At 39.2% G+C, this 16904-nt stretch overlaps 1 protein-coding gene across 1 annotated transcript in view; it reads left to right on the forward strand.

Moving 5' to 3' along the window:
* The first annotated feature begins 575 nt into the window (after positions 1-575).
* Cpn1 (carboxypeptidase N subunit 1) overlaps positions 576-16904 on the forward strand; it is a 28088-nt gene continuing 11759 nt past the window's right edge. Inside the window, exons 1-5 of the mRNA XM_005335228.5 lie at positions 576-1093; positions 6501-6697; positions 11218-11373; positions 14537-14719; positions 15876-15987. Of these exons, the coding sequence (XP_005335285.2) occupies positions 871-1093; positions 6501-6697; positions 11218-11373; positions 14537-14719; positions 15876-15987 (871 nt within the window). The 5' untranslated portion in view covers positions 576-870. The remainder of the gene's footprint in view (positions 1094-6500; positions 6698-11217; positions 11374-14536; positions 14720-15875; positions 15988-16904) is intronic.

The following is a 16904-nucleotide window of genomic DNA, read 5'->3' on the forward strand; positions in this document are numbered from 1 at the left end:
TTCAAATCTTTTGCCCAGCTTTTATTTGAGTTTTTTATAGTACTATATTTGTGTTACAAGTATTCTTTATGTATTATGGATATATTATCAGATGTGATTTACAATTGTTTGTTCCCAACTTGTGACTTATCTTTCATCTTCTTTTTTTAATATTTTTTTAGTTGTAGATGGACACAATACCTTTATTATTTATTTAATTTTATGTGGTGCTGAGGATGGAAACCAGTGCCTCATACATACAAGGCAAGCATTCTGCCACTGAACCACAATCTCGGTCCTATTTTCATCTTCTTAATGGTGTCTGTTGAAAGACTTTTAAGGGAAAAAAGGACAAGACAACTAATGTGAACAAATTTTAAATGTTTTTTTTTTAAAGGACAAGATAGAGCTATGCTTCAGAAAGATAGTCTGGCAATTGTATGTGGGATGGAACAAAGGGGACAGAGAGCTCTTTTCATAGGTTATAATAAAGGGAACAGGCACAGGTCAAGTTTCTTAAAATCCTCTGGGAATCAAAGGGTTATAAGCAGATATTTATCAAAGCATGTTTACAGTCCAGTTAATCAGTAAACCAGAATCCGTGAGACTACCAATCTAGGGATGTGCAAGAACTTTTCAAGAGGTTTTCCAGGATTGGGAAAGGAAGAGAAATGAGCATGGAGAGCTGAGGGGCTATTCCAGAGCTACGTAAATAATTTCCCACATTGAGTGGGAAAGTCCTAAGCCTCCTTTCAAGTGCTGTCACACTAGTGTTTTGTGGTGGGAGCTAGGTAGTGCTGGTTTTCGGCTCTTTGGATTTTGACTGTTGAGGAGGCTATTTGGAGAGGTGGGAGCACATTTCAGTGTCTCTCTTTGAAGAAGCCCAGCAAGATGTCAGACCTGTTTTCAGCCTTCCTGCACCTCCTCCTTCTCTTCAAGTTGGTTGCCCCAGTCACTTTTCGTCACCACCGTTATGATGACCTTGTGCGGACACTGTACAAGGTACACAACCAGTGCCCCTACATCACACAGATCTACAGCATCGGTCGCAGTGTAAAGGGAAGACACCTCTATGTCCTGGAATTCAGTGACTACCCTGGAATCCATGAGCCCTGTAAGTCTTGAGCAGTTCTGGGAGCATGTGGGACTGGACTCTTCCCTTACAAATCCAGTCATTGGTATTGTTTCTAGGATGGTCGGTGGAACCTTCTCCTATGGATTATTACCTCTTTCTCAAACTGTGACAAGTCTTTGCCTACTTGGCTCTTAAATTTCCCCTGCCTCTGGGAGCCACAACCCCAATTCAGGCTCCAGCCACTCCTTCCTCCTTAGGTTCTGTTTGCTTAAGACCTTAATGGCAAAAGGTGAATCTTCTTCCCGGCTCCCTTCCCATCCCCCTACCTTCCCTTCCATTCCCCTTCTTTTTTCTTGCTATTATAGTATAATATCTTTCACAACCCAACGGCTCAGGAGCATAGCAGAAATAATTAGCTCTTGTAGTTTTGTCAGGGAACTTAGAAGGGTTTAGGAGACTCTTCCTGGAGTAGAAGCAGGATAGAACACAGTATCCTAGAGTTCAAGGGTTGGGGTATTAGATTTATTTATTGGATTCTTTTTTGCCAGTTTGCTTCTATTATCAAAGCAATCCATGTTTAGATTAAAAATTAGAAATTAGATGTAATAATAATAAAGTTCATCCATAATTCCAACATTCACTGAAAACCACTGGTAATAAATGGATGCATATCTTTCCCAGACATTTTTCTCTGCATATATAAATCTACCTTTCATACACACATAGTTTTTCATAAAAATAGAATCATAGCTCATACTTTCATACTTTCCTCATTTCACAGTCTGTTATGAATAGCATTTGTGTCTATAAATATAGATCTATGCCACTATTTGGGGCTGTGAAATATCTTATTTGCATGGTTGTCTTTAGCTGCTCAAGAGTTGATGGACATTTAAGTTATTCCTAATTTCTCATTGCTTTACTTTACTTTCCTCTCCACTCCCACATCCTCAGCCCTAGCCCAGTCTCCATCACAACTTGCCTAAATTATTGCATAAACTCCTAATGGGTCTCATAACTCCTAACTGCTCCCACTGAATCTTCTGAACCATCTCTGAGTCTTCCTGAACTTTCTCTGAACCTTGTGTTATTTGGCACACAAAATAATTGTTTTCCTAGAAACTGTTATAATCTTACTCTTCTGCTTCAAAAACCCCATGAATTTGGACTATGAGAATATCAGAATATTACATAGGAGAAGCTCAAGGATCGTCATATGGTTATATGGTCTGAAGGGACTTGCTTTGAAGTTGCACTTGCATAGCTAGAACATGCTTTTACTCAGATCTCGTGTTCACTGTGGAAGCTTAAGACTATTAGCAGGTATGATGGGGTTAGTCCCCCAATACAGGTCCCCTTCTTGGTGCCCCTATACTTTCTAGCATTCAAGGCCTTCCTTGGAGTTTGCTTATACAACACTGCCTCTCCTGATTCCACTTTTCTCTGAAGCCTGTAACTTTAGCTAATTCATCCATCTGTTCCTTTTATTTACTTATTTTATAAATATTTACCAATAACCTACTATATGTAAGAACTTTTATGTATTCTAGAATTACAACACAGAATAATACAAAGACCTTGCCCACATAGGCCTGAAGCCTAGTGGAGTCTACTGAGTAATACAATACATATTATATCAGATGGAAACTAATGCTAGAGCAAAAACAACTCAAGAAAGAGAGAGAGAGTTGCATGAGGTAATATTGGGAGGAGCAAGGAATTGGTGATCAGGAAAGGATTCCCCACTGAGGTGGTTTTGAAAAGAGACCCAAAGGACATGAGGGAACATTTCATTTTGATATTGGGCAGGGGTTGGGAAGGTGGCAAGATAACAGGCAGAGGCAAGAGCAGAGGCAAAAGCTAGGGCATGCTTGGCACACGTGAGGAAAAAGTGAGGGGGTGGCCGTATGGTCCAGCAGGGTGAACAAGGGTAGAACAAGAGGCAAAGTCAGAGACAGACAGTGGGGAGTACTGGGCAGCAGAGGGTCACATAGGGCCTTAGAGACCTTTATGAATATTTTGCCTTTTACTTTAAGTTAAATGAGAAGCCATCAGAGAATTTTAAGCAGAAGAGTTGCAAGATCTGACTTACATTTTTAAAAAAATCACTCAGAATAGAAGGCAGCAAATTGCCGCTCCAGAACCAGCACCAGCTTTGGTGAATGAAGTTTTACTGGAATGGCCACACCCATTTGCTTTTGTATTACTTTGGTTACTTCTGCTGGAAGAGTTGAATAGCTGTGACAGAGACAATATTAGCCCACAAAGCCTAAAGGATTACTTTCTGTCCCTTTAAAGAAATTTTTTGCAAACACCTGATTCAGGAGAAGAGGCTTAAAAAGGGCTGGGCAGATGCCAGGAGACCAAGTGGGAAATTCATTACAAAAATCCAGGCATGGGGGGGTGGGGGCTTGAACCAAAATGGTATTATGAGAAATGGTTGTATATTATGAGGGCTGGGTCTTGCCATGACCTGCGCGGGCTATGAATTTTCAGTTTCCCTTGTGTGACATGTACTGGCTGAGAAATATGGCGAAAAATCACACAACACAGAAGTCATTTTTGAAAAGTGAAAATGGGATGGCTCTACGACCTTAGGGGTCCTGCTTCCACACTGGAAGGAGAGAGAGAAGAGCCCACGTTTGCTTTATTTATACAAGGGGGCTTCAAAGGATTTTCATGGAATGTTCTTTTGCCAAATAAGGTAGGAGGAGGGTTGTCCAAGCTCAATGGGTAACGCCCCAGTCAGGAGCTACAGAGCAACCTCTCTAGCCGACTAAAGACTGAGGTCACCTCGTGCTTTGAGTAATCCATTAAGTGGGAGAAGCCACAAAATGACTTGCAATGCCAGAATTGCAAGGCTGAGTAGAAGCTTTTCAAATAGCTCAGGGGTGGCCCCCCCACAGCTGGGAGTATGGGTTCAGTGGTGAAGTGCTTGCCTGGCATGCACAAAGCCCTGGGTTTGATTCCCAGCACCACATGATGGGGGAAAAAAAAAAAGAAGGAAAGAAAAAAAAATGATTATGTTCTCAGCCCTAGCCCAGTATGGAAGTATATCCCTATAGACTCCAAAGGCTAAACAGGAGTATCACAAGTTCAAGGCCAGCATGGATATTTAGAGAGACCCTGTCTCAAAATAAAAAATAAAAAGGACTGGGGTTGTAGCTCTGTGGTAGGAAGTACCTGGTACCCTAATACCATGAAGAAAAGAAAGACCAAAAGAAAGAAAAGAAAGGGAGGGAAAACAGAGAAAAAAGAATCTAATCTTGAATACATACTAAGTGCATTCCACCATGCCAAGTTCCACAGGACAGTGGTTCCCTAACTTGGATTTCATAGAAAAGTTAAAACATTTTTTTATGACTAAGATTAGAGGAGACTAAAATAGATTTTCCAAGTTTTATTTTATTGAATAAGGCTATGAAGGAAACTGACCTCTACTATTACCAACCTTTCCTGAAAGAACACCAAGACAGATAAGAAATACATAATCTAAAATTTAAGAAATACCACAAGATTAAGAATACACATTATGGAAAATTCACAGAAATCCTGTAGGTTACAAATGTTCCTTTGGAAAAGACTGCTCTAGGAATACTAAGATAACTAATAATGGATCATGTTCTAAAGAAAATTAAAAATTATATACATTACTAAGGCCAGGTCCAGTAAATGAATTATAATATGTGCAAAAATGAAAGTATGGTAAAAGAGAAGTCAGCAGACAGCTCACTCCCAGCAAGGAGAGCCCAAGATGGCCTTACAGAGTAAGAAATATTTGAACTCGGCCTATGAGTATGATAAGGAGAATTTGGAAATAAGGAGATGAAGAGGTGCAGAATCAAAAAAGAAATGGAGGCAGAAAAGTGTTGGATAGAAAAGAAGACACTTGACAAGAAGCTTTTCTCTTTCCTTTTTAAAGGGCACAAGAGCCAGCACAATGGCACAGGCCTGTAATCCCTAGAGACTGAGGAAGCTGAGGCAGGAGTATTGCAAGTTTGAGGCCAGCCTCAGCAACTTAGCCAGACCCTGCTCAAAAAGAAGAAGAAGAGGAAGCAGCAGCAGCAGCAAGAAGAAGAAGGAGGAGGAGGAGGAGGAAAATAAGAAGAAGCAAGCATAATCTTTTTAAAAAACATTTTTAAGTTGGGGTTGTATCTCAGTGATAGAGTGCTTGCCTAGCATGTATAAGACTTCCTCTTCCTCCTCTTCCTCTTCCTCTTCCAGGGATTGAACCCAGGGGCCCTTAACCACTGAGCCACATCCCCAGACCTTTTATTGAGACAGAGTTTTTTTACTAAATTGTTCAGGGTCTTGATAAATTGCTGAGGCTGGCTTTGAACTTGTGATCTTCCAGTCTCAGACTTCCAAGTTGCTAGGATTATAGGCCTACACTACCATGCCTGGCAAGAATATTTTAAAAGTGTTTTTATTAGTACATTATAGTTTTATATAATTGTGGGGTTCATTTTGACATATTCATAAATACATATAACATAACTTGCTTCTTTTCAATTCTCAGTATTATTTCCTCCCTCCCCTGACCCCTTACCTCTACTCTATTGGTCTTTTTTAAAATTAATTTATTTTTTTAAATTTGTATTTGCTTTTTAATGTATAACTAATGCTCTAATTGGTGCATTAGTTATACATGAAAGTGGAATTCATTGTGATATATTCATATGTGCACATACCATGATTTGGTCAATTTCTTTCCACAGACTGATCTTTAAATGATTCTACAGGCTATCTCCAGAATCTTAATTCTTAGCCAAGCTCAGCAGTTGTTAGCATGGCCAAACACTAAGGACTGAAACATAAATAGATTCCTTCCTACTCTGTCTCAAGACATGTCTCTCAGATACAAAGGAAAGATTTTAGCTTCCTAAGTGCCCTAAAAATTATGTCTTCAATTCAATTGGGATGACTGTTAAATGTTATGCCATAACCTAGAATACTTCATGAGACATATTTTGGGAAAACACAAGCCTCATCCTGAAGGATTAGTCTCTGCTTGAGAAGCAGCATGCTACTGTGAATGGTACTACAAATGCAAGCTGGGCTTTGACTTTTATTGTCTGCACTAGCTAGGTGGCCTCAGACAAGTTTCTTAACCTCTTTCATCCCTAGTTTCTTGGCTTTGAGCTAACCATGCCTACTTCACAGGTTTTTCTGTGAAGAGGAGTAATAATGAACATAAATGCCCAGTTCATCGTGGGGGTTCAAAAGGTAGTAAGCATTATTATCCCTGGTATGAAGTTTTAGACATTTTGCAATTGCAATTGGTTAGGAAGGGGCTCCGGAATTATTGGCAAAGACCCAATGAAAGCCTAAGGTTATCTTTTATGTATTAATGAAAAGGAAGGAAAAGATGCTTTTGCAAGATCATGACTTAGTAGCACTTCTAAACTTCCCCATCTTCTCCTGCATGTGCGTGTTCTGCTTGCAGTGGAACCGGAAGTCAAGTACGTGGGGAACATGCATGGTGATGAGGTGCTGGGCCGGGAGCTACTGCTGCAGCTGTCCGAGTTCTTGTGTGAAGAATTCCAGAACCAGAACCAGCGCATCATGCGGCTCATCCAGGAAACGCGCATTCACATCCTGCCCTCCATGAACCCGGATGGCTATGAGGCTGCGGCCACACAGGTAGAAGCCCAAAGGAAATACCAGGGAGAGACTAAAGCCATATTAGGAGAGAAAGAATAACACTGAGCATGGATAGATGGGTTCTTTGTTTCTAAATTCAAAGAATGAAATCCATGGATGCAAGGGTGAGAGCAAAGTAACAGGATTTATTAGCATAAGAGAAAGAAAGCAGAGCTTCCAAATAGGGAAGGGTCCGGAGAGGGATGCCAGGGGGTTATCTGCTGTCTAAGGGTTTTTAAAGGCATATCTGATGACCCAGAGCAGATAATTTGGGGGGTGAGGAATGGACCAATCAAGCTCTTCAAGCTCCCAGTTTAGTAAGCCAATCAGAAATGCCTAAGTTTAATCCCTTATTTACATAATTAAGAGGTCGGGTCCAACCTTGTGATTTGACATGTCTATTGGGGAGGGGAAGTTCTTCAAGCAAGGTTAGATCTGGTAGTGGGCGGCGGCTAGGAGTAGGGGTAGCCAAGGAAGAGCCATGTGGTTGAAGCTGTCAGCAGCAGGGACAGGATATGCTAACTAAGGAAGAGCTGTTGCAGTTGAATCTGTCAGGGACAATGCCAGGATGTTCTCCAGGCCCGATGTCTCCCTCTAGGATGGCATGGTCTCATTCCCCCTTTTCCCTTCTCTGAGGCTCTATCCTGTCTGCCTGTGGGAGGTCTACCTTCTTGCCCATTCCCTCAAAACTAAATGCCAACAGACAATGTATCCCAGTAAAAAAATAAAGGATAACCCTAGGAGTGATGGCACTCGCCTGTAATCCCAGTTTCTTGGGAGGCTGAGGCAGGAGGATCACAAATTCAAGGTTACCCTCCACAACTTAGCTAAACCCTGTTTCAAAAAAAAATTTTTTTTAAAGTAGAGAGAGAGAGAGAGAGAGAGAGAGAGAGAGAGAGTTTTTTTAATACTTTTTTTTTTTTAGTTTTCGGTGGAAAAACATCTTTATTTTATTCTTATGTGGTGCTGAGGATCAAACCCGCGCATGCCAGGCAAGCACGTTACCGCTTGAGCCACATCCCCAGCCCAAAATTTTAAAAAATTAGAAGGCTGGGGATATAGCTCAGTGAGGAAGCACTCTTAAGTTTAGTCCCCATACCAAAATAAATAAATCATAAATAAAATAAATAATAAAAAATAAAATAATAAACAAAATAAATGATAAAAGATAAAATGGCTGAGAAAAAAAGCAACAGAAAATAAAATAGAACTATAATAAAGACTTTAGTCCTGTCTAAATGTAGCACATTAGGCAATATCTATGGGCTCTCTGAGCTTCAGTTGCTTCTACACCTGTCCAGTTGACCTCAAGGTTTATTGTGAGGATCAATGAGGCAATGTCCATGACAACACTTTGTAAACTGAAAAATACTATGCAGAAGTGAAGTGATATTGCAAAATATACCTCTTTCCCTGAACTTTTGGCTTCTGATTGTAAATATTGTTCACCCTCCCACCTTACATGCCTATTTGAGGGGTTTTTGTGTTTTTTGTGGAAGCAGGGATTGAACCCAGAGGTACTCAACCACCGAGCCACACCCCCAGCCCTTTAAAAAAAATTGACACAGGTTCTGCTAAGTTTCTGGTTCTGGCCTTGAACTTTCAATCCTCCTGTCTCAGCTTCCTGAATAGTTTAAATCTACATGGGAATATGGTTAAAGATTGAGTAGAGGCAGACAGAGGAATGGAACCAGATTGTTGAGCCAGTTATGCTGCTGGGTTTGAAAATTGAAGAAGGAACCATAAACTCAGGAATGTGGATGGCCTCTAGAAGGTGGAAACATCAGAAAACAGATACCTCTAGAGCCCTCAGAAGAAATTCAACACTGCTGACACCTAGCATTTATTTCAGTTTTCTGACTTCCAGACTGTTAGGGGAAGCCCTTTGCCATGCTGTTTTTCCTTCCTTCCTTCCTTACCTCCTTCCTTCCTTCCTTGCTTCCTTCCTTCCTTTTTTTTTTTTTTTTCTTTTTTTAGTGCTGGGGATGGAAACCAAGGTCTCATCAATACCAGGTAAGCCCTGTATCACCAAGCCACACACTCAGCCCCTCTTCTTGTCATCTTAACTAATAACCAGTCTGGGTAGCAAATCAACTGATCAAGGCTTAATGCTAATGATTAAGAACTACATTGATAAGAATGAGCAAGCAGTGAAAAAACCCTGGAAGCAAAAAGAAAATCATTGTATCATAGAAGTTTGCACCACTGAAAAATCAGATAAATGTTTCCATTGGAACAGAATTTCTACAGGAAACTTAAGAGAATTTTTTTAAAGTTATGTGTTGAATGGTGATCTAAGAATAAAATATAAGCAGGATATTATGAAAATATAAAAATAAAGATCTCTTAGAGAATATTCAAGAGGTAGTACATCTGTGACTTACTTTTCAGCTGTCCAACATCATGCATTCACCCCACTTTGGGAAATTTGGGCTCTATCCTCTCAGTCCACAGGGCGGCCAGGGACACTAGTCCCTTTCTCCAATGCCACACAAAACATTGAATGGAATTTCAGTTTTTAACAGGCATCTTAACATATCTCTGTTATACCATTTTTTATATTTAATTATTTGTGTATATATATCTACCTTATGTACACTATGAATTAGTAGAATAATGTCTCACTCCTTTCCCTAATGTCTGTCAGACCTTTGAATGGAAACTTAAGTAAATTTGAGTTGACTAACTGGATGACTGAATAAATGAATGAATACATGAGCAAATAAAAATAAAGTGTGAAGTATGAGAAGAGAAAGGAAGTTGATGATGCTCAAAAGAAAATAAGAAAGAACTTATATTTTTCAAAAAGCAAGAAAGTGGATTTCCATGGTAAAACCACTTTGGTAAACAGCTCATCAGCTTTTCAAAAAGTTCAGTCTCTGTTACCAAAAAAAAAAAAAGTGACCTTACATCAACAGATACCAGCAAGTCTACTCCTAGGTATCTACCAAAGGAAAAGAAAATACACACTCATACATAGACTTGTACATAAATGTTCATAGCAGCATTGTCCACACCAGCCAAAAAAGCAGAAACAACTCAGTGTCCATGTACTGTGTTGAGTAGCATTGCTGTCCTTAATTTTGTGTTCACTTAGTACCTGTGAAAATGATCTTGTTTGGAAATAGTCTTTGCAGATATAATTAAGTTCAGATGAGGTCATACTGGATTAGGGTGAATTCTAAATCCAAAATGATTACTGTCCTTATAATAAAAAAGAAGTGTCTAAATAGAGACACAGACACACTAGAGAGAAATCCAGGTAAAGATGGAAGCAGAAATTAGAGTGGGCCATGGTGGTACATTTCTGTAATCCCAGCGGAAGACTGAAGAAGGAGGATTAGAAGTTCAAGGCCAGCAACTTATGCAAGCCCTAAGCAGCTTTGTGACACCCTGTCTGTAAATAAAATATAACAAGGACTGAGGATATAGCTTAGTGGTTAAGCACCACTTGGTTCAGTCTCTGTTAACAAAAAAAAAAAAAAAAAAAAAAGAAAGAAAGAAAGAAAAGAAAAAAATTAGAGGGATGCATTCACAAATCAAAGATTACCTCCAACCTCCAGAAGATAGAAGAGAGAAAGAGAGAAACTTCAGAAAGCTGAGCCTGCTGGCACCTGGATTTCAAACTTTGAGCCTCCAAAAGTGTGAGACAACAAATGTCTGTTATTAGAAGACTCCCGTTTTGTAGTAACTTGTTACAGAAGCTCTAGGAAACTAATGCAGACCTTCATCTGGTAAATGGATGAACAAAATGTGATATATCCATTTGATAGAGTTATTCAGCAACAACAACAACAGCAACAACAATGAGGCTCATCAACAAATGAATGAGCCTCTAAAAATATTATGTGCAGTCAGGGAAAATAATCACAGAACATTCAATGCATGATCCTACTTTTGTGACATGTCTAGAGAATGTGAATCTGTAGAGAAAGAGTGATGACCTTGGGCTGGTGGGAAAATGAGGACTGACTATAATAAAAAAGTTTCTCGGGCTGAAGTTGTGGCTCAGTGGTAGAGCGCTTGCCTAGTATTGAGGCCCTGGGTTCGATTCTCAACACCACATATAAATAAATTAATAAATAAATAAAGGTCCATCAACAACTAAAAAAAATTTTTTTTAATGTTTCTCTTTAGAATGATAGAAATGTTCTGAAATCAGATTATGATGATGGCAGTACAACTCTATAAGCATATCAAATTCATTTACTTGTACACTAAAAACAAGTAAATTTTATGGTATGTAAATTATATCTCAAGATCTTTTTTTAAAAAAACAAGAGCTCCCATGATTCTGAAACACTTTCCTGTTGTTACAGCTGCTCCTGGGACCTGTATCTGCAGTACATGTTTTACAGGGAAACTTCAACCACACCATTGGGATTTTGGAGAAGTTAAAGAAGAAAGTGCTACATTATTTGATAGAGGCAGTTAATATCATAAAAGAGCTGTACAGTATTCTTAAAATATAGGATTCAGTCTGAAACTTACATTTTTCATCTCTTCATTTTTTTCTCTAGGGCCCAAACATGCCTGAATATCTGGTTGGCAGAAATAATGCCAATAAAGTGGACCTGAACCGTAACTTCCCTGATCTCAATACCTATTTCTACTACAATGAGAAGCATGGAGGACCCAACCATCACTTGCCCCTTCCAAACAACTGGGAAAGTCAGGTAGGAGATAAAATTTGCAAACAGAAGCAAAAAAATCAGCATCTGGAATTTCTTGTAAAAGGATTATTAAGCAATTTTCATATTAACAAGCAAGAATTAAGCATGTCTTCAACTTCATGTAAATTTGTCTACAGGAACAATAATTGTATCTTATGCTTCTTTGTATTTGTTCTCTCCCCAAGTAGAGCTCTCCAGGGAGCATAAATATTTGATGATAGTAGTGATGGGGGTGGAAGAGGTGAAAGCAGTATCCTGTAGTTGCAGGGTACTTAATCATTTCACAAAGTCCTATCATAGCCAGTGTTTCAGTTGATCATTAGTGTGGTGAATTCATTGAGCAGTGTCATCCATTTCTGTTTCTTTTTTAATATTTATTTTTTAGTTGTAAGTGGACATAATACCTTTATTTTGTTTATTTATTTTTATGTGGTGCTAAGGATCAAACCCAGGACCTTGCACATTCTAAACAAGTGCTCTACCACTGAGCCACAACCCCAGCCCCCAAAATCTCTGTTTTATAGATATTATACTTACAGATAAAATAATTAAAATGAGCATGGTAGCAACTTGGGAGCCTGAGACAGGAAGATCACAAGTTTGAGGCCAGCTTGGCCTATTTAGTGAGACTCTGTCTCAAAATAAAATAAAAAAGGGCTGGGGAATGTAGCTCAGTGGTAGAGTACCACAGGGTTCAATCCCTAATACTGCTACTACTAAGAATAATGATTTAAATATGCACAGCTAATAAGTGATTGGAATCAGGATCAAAACTCAGGCCTTCTGACTCTTAACCCAGCATTCTTTCTATTGCACTAAACTATTGACAGAGAATTCTAGCATTCTCTTCTCAAGATTTCTCAGATCTCTCCTACTTATGGTGAACTGTGTATTTGTCAGCAATTAGTTCCAGAAAGAGATTTAGGAAATCTGACCCTTGTGGGTTTTCCTCTTCCCTTTGTATGTGACCTTAACATTTTACCTTATTCTCCCTCATTTCCCTTCTGTCTCAATAGGAGATGCCAATCAATGCCCCTAAGCCTCACTCTCCAGGAGGCCTATAATGTGACCACCTGGAAATATGAAGTTTCACTCTGCTAGTGGGCCTGCTTCTACAAATAGCTACAGTCATCTCTGGAGCATCATTGTCATCCCTGGTTTTTACGTTGTAGGGTATAGTTCTAAATGTTTTATTTGTGAATATCTAAACTTAGAAACTGGGTGGAGAAAAATAAAGCAGGCATAGCCCTTTATTCTGGGAATTTCCTGGATGGAATATTCTTAGATATTTTTTTCTCTTTGAATAGGAAGTAAAAGTCATGCTCATTAAGTGTCTGATAGCAACTATCCTTTGGCTCAAGTAAAACATGAAAAATAACTTTGTACTAGTCAGACTATCCAGCCAAAAGAATGTTCTAATTTGTTAAACTTGTTTCTCTTAGTAAAGTAAGGTGATTGATTCAGTAATATTTAGGGTCCCACTTAGTCCTCTACCTAAATCTTAAAAGGAAAAAAGACAATGAGAAGTCTCTCTTGCTCCTGACGGAGTAGACTTGAGAAAGAAGAGCAATGAGGAGCTGGCCTTGTTCTGATAGGGCTTCAGACTTGAAGAAAGGACTGCTTCAAATCCTCTGAGCCTCATCAAAGACCAGAACTGGAACTCTTGGTACTATAGCCATGCTTTCCTTAATGACATTTTGGTAAATGATGGGTGGAATATATAGTAGTGGTCCCATAAGATTCTATCCTCTGTGATGTTGTACCCATTGTCGTTTGTGTAAGTACACTCCAGATGTTTGCACAGTGACAAAATCATCTAACAGTACATTTCTCAGAATGTAGCCCCATCATTAAGCCCCACACAACTCTATATGCATTCTGATTGTGTGAACTCAACACTATTCTTTCAATCCCCCTGGGATGAAAAAAATGGGTCTTTCAGAGCTTACCCCTGGTCCAGGAAGAGTAATTAACACATTAATATCTCATAATCTCTAAGCACATCTATCCTGAGAGGAGGAAAAAATTGAGGACTATAAATTGTTTATTTATAATACTGTACTCTACTACTATACTAGGCTAGTCCAAGTGGATTCAAGGCTTTGCTTAAAATACTGTCACTCACTAGCAATATAACACACTATAAAGGGTACAGTTACACTACTTGTCCACGGGATAGTGTGTCTAATTCATGACATTTGGATATGACTAGAGGAGCATGTTCCACATGTCAACATTACAGCACATGTGTTGGGAGAAGGAGGAGGCTGAAAACCTATTATTGTGATCTAATGTTTTCCAGATTTATTTTCTAAAGCCCCAAAATTCCTGTCTTAGAAGCCACAGGACAATGAGTAAATGAGAAGCCTTTTCCTAGGGTCCAGATAGAGGCTCAGCTGGAGCTCTGAACTCTCTAATTATGATAGCCCTCTTCAAACAGATCTCTCTCTTTCTCTCTCTGTCTCTCTGTCTTTCTCTCTCTTCCCCCTCTCCCTCCCCCTTTCTCTTTCTAGCTTATTTTCTCAGGGTAATTTTAGGTTCACAGCCAAAAGTACAGAGTCCCCACATACATCCTGTCCCCCTATTCCCTACCCCACCATCACCCACCTGAGTTTACATTGGTTAGTCACTGAACCTGCACTGACTCACCACTAACACTCAAAGTCCATAGTTTACATTAGTGCTTATTCTTTTTTTAATATTTACTTTTTGGTGTAGATGGACACAACACAATGCCTTTATTTTTATGTGGTGCTGAGGATCGAACCCAGGTCTGCCCGTGCTAGGGGAGTGCTCTACCGCTGAGCCCACAATCCCAGCCCTAGTGCTTATTCTTGGTGTTATCAATTCTATGGTTTTTAGCAAATTATGATAATATGAATCCACCATTATGGTGTCATACAGCATTGTTCCACTGCCCCAAATATTCTCCTTGTACTTGTTTAGTATATTACAATTCACGTAAAATTTCCTTCTGAAAAAGCCTTCCATACACTTAATTTTGGGAACTGTCATTCCAGAGGTCAGAATTTCCTTAGCTATATTTCTCATGTCAGGTGGGAGTAACTTCTCTGTGTTATTCAGGCACACTCTCTCCCCAGGCCACTTCTTCACAATGACTTCCATGGCCTTTCCTTTGCTGATAGCCTTTCTTATCTACTTACAGGTGGAGCCCGAGACTAAGGCTGTGATCCACTGGATGCGCTCCTTCAACTTTGTTCTTTCAGCCAATCTCCATGGAGGGGCAGTGGTGGCCAATTATCCATATGATAAGTCTCCCGGGCATAGGTTCCGAAATCCCTACCGCACTACCAATTCCCCTACACCTGACGACAAGCTGTTCCGGAAGGTATGCAGAAGGGCATTGTCCTGGCCAGGGGAACATGGGGCTCAATAGACCTGTGTCAAATCAGGAACAAGTCCATAAAAAATAACAGAAAACACTGCCTGCTTGTGAACCACTTAGTCTGGTAAATTATATTTAGGTTTGCATGATGAGCCATAAATTCATGAAAAAGTAATTTAAAAGAAAAGCTTTATACTATAATTACCATGATGTACAAAATGCAGATATAATTTGATTCAAATGTATGAAATTTCAAGATCATTGTACTGTCATGTGTAACTAATAAAAAAAATAACAAAAAAATATGCCAAAAGACTGGTGGTAAGTTAGTGACATTAAACATGAATTTTAGGGTTTCTAATTTATAATTTTATGATAATATATCTGTATTAATGAAGACTATGCACATGAAACAGGCTTAATTAATAATTCAAGTATTAATGTATACTAATAGATACATTACAATTTAAATAAATATATTTAATAATATAACAAATTTAATATTTTATAATAAAATGTATTGGCTAAATTATAAAATATGTTAACATAATTATATATTGATATATAAATAATAACAATGTAATTCCTCAACTAATGAATTATAATAGCAAAAAACACCAATTATTCCTTTTCTCCAATAATCTCATTTTGTCCACTCTTATAATTTAAAAAAAAGGATTATAGAGAAAGACTGCATATGTTTCTTTTCTTCCAAAATATATCTCTCATTTGCCAATACAAATTACTTTTCCTGTTTTTTTTTTTTTTTTGCTCCTTGATTTTGGCTAGAGAATGATACAATTGGAAGGGACCTACACCATCTAGTGCTACCCCTCCTTTGGCACATGAAGAATCTTGACCCCAAGAGAGTGGAAAATCAGAATACAGATCTCTTAATCCTAGTCTGCTTCACACTCCACACACACACACACACACACACACACACACATACACACACACACACCGCTTACATTCACACACACCCACTCTCATACCCACCCTTATACATACTCACATACACTTTATCTCTCTCCTGTTCGTATTTTTTTTCACTGAAGCATATATTCAGTTGCCTGTACCTAATGGGACTTCATGGCACCACTCTAATTCTGAGCATGAACATTGCCATGAGATCATTTTCTGCATACTTTTCCTCTAGCTGGCCAAGGTCTACTCCTATGCACATGGATGGATGCACCAAGGTTGGAACTGTGGGGATTACTTCCCAGATGGCATCACCAATGGGGCTTCCTGGTATTCTCTCAGCAAGGGTAAGGAGAGTCCTGGACACTGCTCAAGCTGAAATAGTGTAATGCCCACTTCTGAATGACTAGTTTTTTCAAGGAAACAATAGGGACACTATGGAATTTTGCACTCCAGTAAACATCTGAAAATGGAGAAGATTGGCATTTAGTGTCATCTTGTGAATCTTTAAAACTAAGGTAGGAACACCTGTGGTCCTGTAAAACTGGTAGTTTACACAATAGACTAAAGCATAGGAAGAAAACAATGGGGCCAAGTGATGAAGTGTGTCTCTGAGAATAAACTGGTTGAAACCCAGCTTGCCCACTTTCCAGTCATGTTGTTTCAGGATACTTACTTAACCTCTCTGTGCTTTGGTTTACTGATCTGTAATTAACACTAAGAAGGCTGGGGATGTAGCTCAGTGCTTGTCTAGCATGTGTGATGCCCTCAGTTCAATCCCCAGCATGGCCTCCCCTCAAAAGAAGGGTTGATTTTGATGCTTTAGATAAAACAACACACGTGAAACATTCAGAAATGCCTCACATGGCATTGGAAAGCACCAGTTGCCCTGGGCTCTGCTCTCCACCCTGACTGCCTGCCTCCCACGAGCAGGAATTTGCCATAGGCATTGACCATTAATTCTATAGCCTCAAACAGAAGTAAACTTCTCCATTCTCTATTGTGTGGACCTTGCCCATGTTTGAGGGTCAACATGAACCTTTGATTATGAACTTCTGGCAGATAGGCTGTCTAAGGATAGGGAATAGGCCAAAAGAGGAAGCTGGGTTCTTTCAGGAATCATTTTTATCATTTGTTTTTCCCCATTCTCTCAAGTCTGAGCTGGCTTCAGCATTGGTGAGGGCTGAGTTGATGGTGGAGTGAGGTAGATAAAGGTTAAGGAGTTGCCATGTACTGAGAGGGAAACTTGTGGCTATAAACTCAC

The sequence above is a fragment of the Ictidomys tridecemlineatus genome, chromosome 1, assembly GCF_052094955.1.
Source record: "Ictidomys tridecemlineatus isolate mIctTri1 chromosome 1, mIctTri1.hap1, whole genome shotgun sequence".
Lineage (NCBI taxonomy): Eukaryota > Metazoa > Chordata > Mammalia > Rodentia > Sciuridae > Ictidomys > Ictidomys tridecemlineatus.